The 8,106-nt window shown below is 46.7% G+C and overlaps 1 protein-coding gene across 1 annotated transcript; it reads left to right on the top strand.

The window, feature by feature from the left end:
- The first annotated feature begins 3,199 nt into the window (after window positions 1–3,199).
- Window positions 3,200–4,437, top strand: LOC141025817 (B3 domain-containing protein Os03g0212300-like). Its single transcript, XM_073501742.1, has 3 exons — window positions 3,200–4,151; window positions 4,233–4,379; window positions 4,433–4,437. The coding sequence occupies exons 1-3, from the start codon at window positions 3,887–3,889 to the stop codon at window positions 4,435–4,437; spliced, it is 417 nt and encodes a 138-aa protein (XP_073357843.1). The 5' UTR covers window positions 3,200–3,886.
- The last annotated feature ends 3,669 nt before the right edge of the window (window positions 4,438–8,106 follow it).

The following is an 8,106-nucleotide window of genomic DNA, read 5'->3' as shown; positions in this document are numbered from 1 at the left end:
AGTGCGCCATTACTAGTTGTAACTAGTAATGGCGCACCAGCAACATAGTGCGCCACTAATTTTTTTTTATATTTTTTTGCAAAACTACTAATGGCGCACCTGGTGCAGTGCGCCATTACTAGTTTAAGCTAGTAATGGCGCACTGCTCCCCGCGCGCCATTAGTGTATATTTCATGGACACTTGATCTCGATCCCCCTCCCTCTCGCGATCGCTATCCCACCTCGCCAGATCCGGTCCCCCTCGCCGCCGAGCACCCCCTGCACCCTCTACCCCACTCCACCGGGTGCCGCCGCCGACCCCCCGCACCCTCCCCCGCTCCACCGCCGCCGACGACCCACCGCACCCTTCCCTGCTCCACCGCCGCCGCCGACGACCCACCGCACCCTCCCCCGCTCCACCGCCGCCGACGACCCACCGCACCCTAGCTCCCCTGCTCCACCGCCGCCGATGACCCACCGCACCCTCCCCGGCCCGCTCCACCGCCGTCGACGACCCCCTGCACCCTCTCCGGCCTGCTCCACCGTCACAAATGAATGCTATAGCTAATTCCTCCCTCTCCCTCGCCAGTCCCCCTTCGTCCCTCTCCCCCGCGCCAGTTCCTCTCCGTCCGCTGCCAATCCGCGCCCCCGCCGCCTCCCTCTCCCCATCCTCCCCTCCGACCCCACCCCACTCTCGCCGGAGCAGCGCCGCAGGGCTGACACCAACCTCGCCCTCGCCCGCGCGCGCCGCAACCTCCGCCTTGCATTCAACAGCTACACATTCTACACCGAGGACAAGGACATGAAGAGCGATGGTTATCAGAACTCCGGGGTAACGATGGAATCCTACACCGGTAACGACAAGGACAGAGCACCCCCCGCAACCCCCGACGACCCACCGCACCCTCCCCCGCTCCACCGCCGCCGAGCACCCCCGCACCCTGTTTTTATAAAAATTATTACTGTTTTTATAAAAAATATTACTGTTATGATTTAAACAAGTTTCAACATATTTAAACACAAATAAAATATCAAACAGCATTTTAAATGCATTTTTTATAAAAATTATTACTGTTTTTATAAAAAAATATTACTGTTATGATTTAAACAAGTTTGAACATATTTAAACACAAATAAATATCAAACAGCATTTTAAATGCATAAAAAAAATTGGGGAGCCTAGGAATCGAACCCAGGACCTCCTAGTGTGTGTGCTGCGTGCTGACCAGTCGGGCTAGTGGGCGTGTTCTGATGGAGATAGGGTTAGGTGGAATATAACCTGACCAGTCGGGCTAGTAAGTAAAACAAAATTCTAATGGCGCACCAGGGGGAGGTGCGCCATTAGAATCGACGTACTTATGGCGCACCAGGGGGAGTTGCGCCATTAGAATTTTTATACTTGTTCCCCTCGCACTATCGCCTCCCTCCCTCCCTCGCTCGCCAGATCCCCCACTCCTCGACCCCAACCGTACGCCGCCGCCCCCTTGCTCCGCCCCCTCCGTCCGCCGCGCCTGCACGCCGGCGAGCGCGGCCCCGACGCGCCCATCCCGCCTGCCCCTGCCGTGCTCCGCCACCGGCCCCTGCTTTCCTTCGACCGCGGCGAGCGAGGACCCGGAAGAGCTCGGATCCCGACCGCGACCCCTTCGCCGACCCCGACCCCTCCGGCGACCAGGTACCTCTCCTCCTTCCTCCTTCCTCCCTCTCTCCACCATTCCCCATTCCCTCCCACCTGTCCAGCGCCGACTCCATCACCATGGACTGACTCCCTCGCAGTCGAGATCCGCCCCGTCGACGTCTAGCAGCCCAGCTCGACCTCCAGCCACTCTAGCTCCCTGGTGCGCCAAAAAGGTGGCAGCTCGTAGGTAATAACACAGAAGCTCAAGGTGACCAGGGCTCAAGGTACTAACACAGAAGCTGACAATGGCCCATGCTTTAGTTCTGTCCATTCTCTACCACTTCGAGGGTAACTTTGAATTTCAGAAATTTCCGAAGAAACAAAATATGAACTGTATGATACAATATAGAGCAGACTTGGTGAGTCAAGTTTTAGCTCCTTTCTCCGAACTTCATCTCGTAGCTGATAGTAATCCAAGGCCTGAAATGTCGAATAATATTTTTCAGATAAGTTAAGAAGATCATAGGGCCTCTGTATTTGAGAAATGCACACACCCATATTGTGAAGACATATCAAACTAAAAAAAAATTGCGAGCACTTTAAAAGAGGGTCCTCTGTTTCTGTTATTTTCTAATTCACTATGACCACTTTGCACACACGCAGATGTAATCAACATAACAACATCTATATTCATCAACCTCTGATATGGATATCATACTCGTGTATTCAGTGATGGCCTAGTGTACACAAAAGTCAGTCACACACCAAACATTGGGAATGCATAGCCTGTTGGAGTATTCCTTCTTGAGCCAAGCTCATAGCCTCGTACATTGCTTTCAGTATGGGTGTAGAATCTCTAGCAGATAGTTCACTAGTATAACAACAATGGTCATTGTTTAGTATTTGGCACTTCTGTTTAGGTTAAAACAATGTTATTTTTTTGTTCTTTTGCAAAGATTAGAGTGCAGCAGCCCTGTAGATTGTGATTAATTACTATATGATTCAGTTCTAAATATTTTGTTTTATGATCCCAGTGCAAAGGAATTCATATTTTAGTTTACATCTGTCTATGTAGTGTGTTGTGAAGGCCAAGTTTGAGAAGTGGTGGTGTCGCAGAGCAATCCTCTCCCTTGACAGGTACAATGTCCACTCTTCCACATGTCTTAGTTTTTTTAATGCAATTGCTTCATTGCCATATTACATCATTAACTGTTATATATTCCAAATCGTGCAAAACTTCAATAGGGCAAACCTTATGTGATGATACATGTTGTTAGTTGCTACTAGAAAGTGTTGAGAGATATTAAAGCGGTGTAACAATTGCTGTCGGGTTTAGCAACTGATATCTTCTTCATCTCCTTTTGCACTGCTTACATGTAAGGTATTGTAGTTTAGGTGCTTCTTTCACCAGCTGCAAAACAATGCAGCTGGTGCTTGATGCATGTGTTAATGCATGCATAATGCTAGTAAGCTCCTGTTATGGGTCTCAAGCATGAATGTACCCCAAGATTTCTATTGGAACTGGACATGTGTTAATGCAATTAGGTGCTTCTAATTTCACCAGCTGCAAAACAATGCAATTTCATACGTTTTCACCAGCTGCAAAACATCATAAAAATACCATTAGGTACTTCCGTAAACACAAAAATAGAAACAATGCAAGACATGGCTTGTCTCTGATCCTCTGTTTTCTTTTTTCATTGGTTGCATTTTGATCCTAAATGTCAATCAATAAGTCTATTATTAGGAATCAACAAAGTTGATTATCTATTCTACATAATTTCTAATCCGATGTTTGCATTTCCTAACTGTAGCATTTTTTTCTCAGACCAAGGCAAATGAAATCGACTAAACAAAGAAATAGCATTTACCAATTACCACTAACCATGGCACTAATGTTTCACCTTAGATCATATGTTTGTTCTCTGATACACATGTGGGAAACCTTCTAAACAACAACCTATTAATGGTAGTTGTTCTTTGTATTGTGGAATACATCGCATGTTTTATAAATGGGGTCAGATGTATAATTAGTCGATGTATAATCCTGGTACTAATTGGTCTCTTCTGCTGCTTATCAGAGATGGGGGGAAGCAGCCACCGCCGCTCTGCCTCACCGGAGTACGAGTTGGATGCTTTCGAGTTCTTCAGTATCATACTTGGGACTTCAGTATCAGCCACGAGGCAGGTATATAAAACGAGAGATCTCCCCTTCACCCATCTCATTATGATAACTCTGTTGTTTGCTACATCACTCCTTGTCCCAAATTGCAGAGGCTGCCTGACACTTTTATGAACATGCTGGGTGAAGATCCGCCACATAATGTGAAGCTCCGACAGGCCGGCAGCGGGGTTCGCAGGCTGTGGTACGTGGAGTTGGTGATCGAGGAGGGCCACATGTACCTGTGCCGTGGCTGGGAGAAGTTCTACAGTGCCTACGACCTACGGACCGGGTACTTTCTTCTCTTCAGGTACGACGATGACGCCACAATGCTCATCGTGAAGGTTTTCAACACGACTATGTGTCGCATGCGCTACACTGACGACGAAGATGCCAGTGCGTTCTGCCTCTTCTTATTCCTCTACATTTGGCTTTGTCTCACATCGATTGTTAATGGCCATTGTTGCATTTGGACAGGCAATGGGAGCAGCAGCAGCGACACTGGCTACAGCCAAAGCAGCAGCGATTATGGTTGTAGCAAAAGCAACAGCGATTCTGGCTTTAGCGAAAGCAGCAGCGATTCTGGCAGCAGCAAAGACAACAAGAAGGATGATCCGGACTGGAGTGGGGGAGAAGAGGAGCAGAGTGGGCCGCTGCAGGATGACGATGGGCATCAGGCTGAGGATGACCTAGCACTGGTGGTGGCTGACCAAGGGCAAGAGATGGTGGTGGCTGACCATGGGCAAGAGATGGTGGTGGCTGACCATGGGCAAGAGATGGTGGTGGCTGACCATGGGCAAGAGATGGTGCTGGCTGACCATGGGCAAGAGATGGTGCTGGCTGACCATGGGCAAGAGATGGTGGTGGCTGAGGATGACCTAGCGATGGTCGTGCCCGTCCTGCCTGAAGGTGGCCTCGCGATGGTGGTGGTGCCTGACAATGACCACGCACCGGTGGTGGCACCGGCGATCCCACAGCTGGGCGACATGACCACGCCAATTGTGGTAGAAGACTACATCCCACAGCTGCCTCCACCGCCTCGTCGCTCTTGGCGCATCAGGCTGAGGAAGGAGAAGGAGAAGAACAATGAGAACTGAACTATGTGAAACTTTTGTAATATGGTGTTGGATGGATAACGATGTTGGATGAACAATGTGAAACTTTTGTAATATGTAACGATGGAACTATGTGTTGGCTATGTATGTATATATGATGAAACTTGTGTGCTGGATATGATTGTTATATGGATGCTTGTTGTATATATATGTGTTGGATATCTCATATGTGAAATAGTGACCTGAGATTAAGAAAAAAACGATTTTTTTTAAAAAAATGCTACTAATGGCGCACTTCCATCTGGTGCGCCATTAGTATACCAGTTACTAATGGCGCACCTGTGGGACGGGTGCGCCATTAGTATACCAGATACTAATGGCGCACCTGTGGTGCGCCATCATTAAAATATTCTAGTGGCGTGGTGCTAGTGGCGCACCAGTAGTGCGCCATTAGTAGGCAAAACTGGTGCGCCACTAGTAAGCCTTTTTCTAGTAGTGCTTTGCCAAACTAACAAGTGCCATTGCATTAACAATATCTTGATCTCTCTTTTGCAAAGATTTGGACAACTCATTTGTATAGCCAAGAATAACAAGCATCAAGTGAAGATTGAAAACAAAGTCAAATGATTCAATGGCTTGAGCAACTCCATGTATTCTTGTCCACTCACGTTTTTGTGAAGGATCTTTTCCAATAGCATCAAGTACTTCAAGGATTGTGGAATACATGCTAACAATGTGCATAATGGTTTTAAAATGAGAACCCCAACGAGTATCGCCGGGTCTAGCTAGTCCCATCTCTTGATTTAGCCCACTTCCACTTTCAATCTCACCCATTTCAAGTGCTTCCAAAACCTTTCAATCTCACCATTCCTCTTCATCTTCAGTTCTACAATTAGAACATAATGTCAGCAAGACAGCAAGACAAAAGAACAAAAAATGGCACACGTCCCAGTTTTCAAACATACATTTGTTTCAGAAAAGCATCGGTTTGCTACATCAGTTTGTAAGCATACGATTCAGAGCAACAACAAGCATATGTTTCAGAGCAGCATCCAAAATACATCAGTTTGCAAACATATGATTTTCAGCAAGCATATGTTTAGAGCAGAAGCAAGCATCAGTTTGCTATATATGATTTTCAGCAAGCATATGTTCAGAGCAGAAGCAATCAAGCATCAGTTTGCTATAGATGCAAGATTCAATTTGAGAGAGCTGTAGGGGAGGCCGCCGAGCGCACTAGCAGTCGGCGTGACCGCGTCGTCAAAACTCACTCACGACCGGGGCGGGGAGCGGTGGAGCGGGAAGGACTGGAGGAGAGGAGAGCGTCGGGAGGCAGGAGCAGATCCTCCGGAGACCGGAGCGGCGGCGGCCGTCTGGTCCGGGTCGGCTCGACGGCGCCTCGGCAGGGGAGGCGCGACGGTCGATGGCCACGACGGGAAGGACCGAAGGAGCTCCAGCTGCGGCCGCCACGCGCGAGCGCCCAGCGGCGGTGGCCGAGCGCGAGCGGGGAGCGACTGGGCGGAGGCGGGGAGCGGCGGCGGCGGCCGAGCGAGATGCGGTTGTGCCTTGTGCACCTGTGCCTCTCTCTCTCTCGCTCGCTCACAGTGGAGCCCGAGAAGATGAGGTGGGCCTGGGCTCAATAATCCCAGATTTTCTGGGTGTGCCACGGCACACCCGGCACACCCTCTGGTTCCGCCACTGATGTGAGGTTCTATGTTGAAATAGATAGCGTCAACGTGGACCTATAGAGGGGTCTTATCATGCTTATTGTTGTAGGAGCATACAATTTTTTTTCCGTTGCAACGCACGGGCAACTCCACGCAAGCTAGAGCCCTTCATCTTTTTAATAGGAAAAGATCTTGAAGGGCCTTAATATAGGGGCGGTTAGAGTACGATGAGCACACAAGGACTCAGCGGGAAAGAAAATAATAACACTAAAATCCCTTACTTTTACAAGGACCCTCGACATGAAGCTAGAATTGCAATCAGGTCCATTACAACTAAAGTCCCTAAGTATGTTGAGAAACCACTCTTTCCTGCTAGAATTAGAGTGCATTCTTTAGTAACTTCTCGGGCTAATAAAAGTTACTTAAAATGTAATAAACCCTATGATAAAATAGAAGCACATCCCTCATTAGCTATTTTTAAAGATCTTTTGACCGAGAACCTAGATGGGCGAGTTATTCATTACCTTCAAGTTGCAACTGATATTCTTAGAAATAAAAGGGCAATGAATGTCGTCGGAACACATATTATTCCAGTTACTATTGGCACTCGTTGTTATCGTGTCTTCAGTGATATTGGAGCTAGTATATGTATTATCCCTTTTCTCCTTGTGAAATGGAAGGTACTGATTCAACTATTAAGCTGGCAGGAAAGTCTAGTATTTCTTCTATGGGAATTGTTAGAGATGTTGAAATTCTTTGTGGTAAGACTCAATATCTCACTTGTTTATTAGTACTTGGAATGCCACACAAGTTAAGTCTATGTTGTCCTAAGAGTTAGGATGGTGCTCATGAAATTTAATAAGTGGTTAACTCATACTATCAGAATATCTTATGATGCGTGTTAGTAATAGTATTTCAACGTGGGAGCTGAATGTGTAATTGCAGAATCTTTATTACAAAGCATATTGTTTTCATAGTAGAATCATTTGTGATATTACAAAGCATATTCATATGAAAAATATTGGTCATCACCATATAATAGAGAACAAGTATAAATGAAGACATGTATGGTAGTTGATATAAAATATAGCCCCGCAAATGAGTGGGCTGCTCCACTAGTTTATTTATTATTGAAGATAGAAAACTTTGATTACAAATTTCTAGTTTTTCCTCTCTTGTTCAATTAAGCAACTGGTTTCTTTCCTACGTAGTACCATACTGATCCAATTCATTCAATCAAAGGTGGGGCCGCCGTTAATTTGATGAAAAATTGGGGCATCAACTGAACCACATGCATGATTTAGTATAGTTGACACCTATGTACAAAATTTCCACAGTAGTGCCAATGCAAACCTTCAAGGGGAAATGTTGTACAGAAATTCACTTTTCCTGTTATTGTGATGGCAGACTAGTGAGGTAGAGTGTGGTTTGGATGGGGTTAACTAGATTTTTGCTAGTATGGGGTACTCTTGCGCATGCAAATCTTGAACGGAAAACAAGGTAGTCGTGAAACTAAACTAATCTCCCTCTGTGTGTGTGTGTATGTGTGTGTGTGATTTAAACTATATATGCACATATGACTGTAAGTAGTAGCCGTCGTTGGGAGCAATTAAACTTTACTCCTACCTA

The sequence above is a fragment of the Aegilops tauschii genome, chromosome 6 (genome assembly GCF_002575655.3).
Source record: "Aegilops tauschii subsp. strangulata cultivar AL8/78 chromosome 6, Aet v6.0, whole genome shotgun sequence".
NCBI lineage: Eukaryota > Viridiplantae > Streptophyta > Magnoliopsida > Poales > Poaceae > Aegilops > Aegilops tauschii.
The sequence above is the reverse complement of the archived record's forward strand: the minus strand, read 5'-3'. Positions and strand labels throughout refer to the sequence as shown.

Bases quoted from the DNA above. Each gene is read 5' to 3' on its own strand.
- LOC141025817 (XM_073501742.1), top strand. From the start codon at position 3,887: ATGAACATGCTGGGTGAAGATCCGCCACATAATGTGAAGCTCCGACAG. The intron at 4,152-4,232 runs GTGCGTTCTGCC...GCATTTGGACAG, and splicing joins CACTGACGACGAAGATGCCA to GCAATGGGAGCAGCAGCAGC.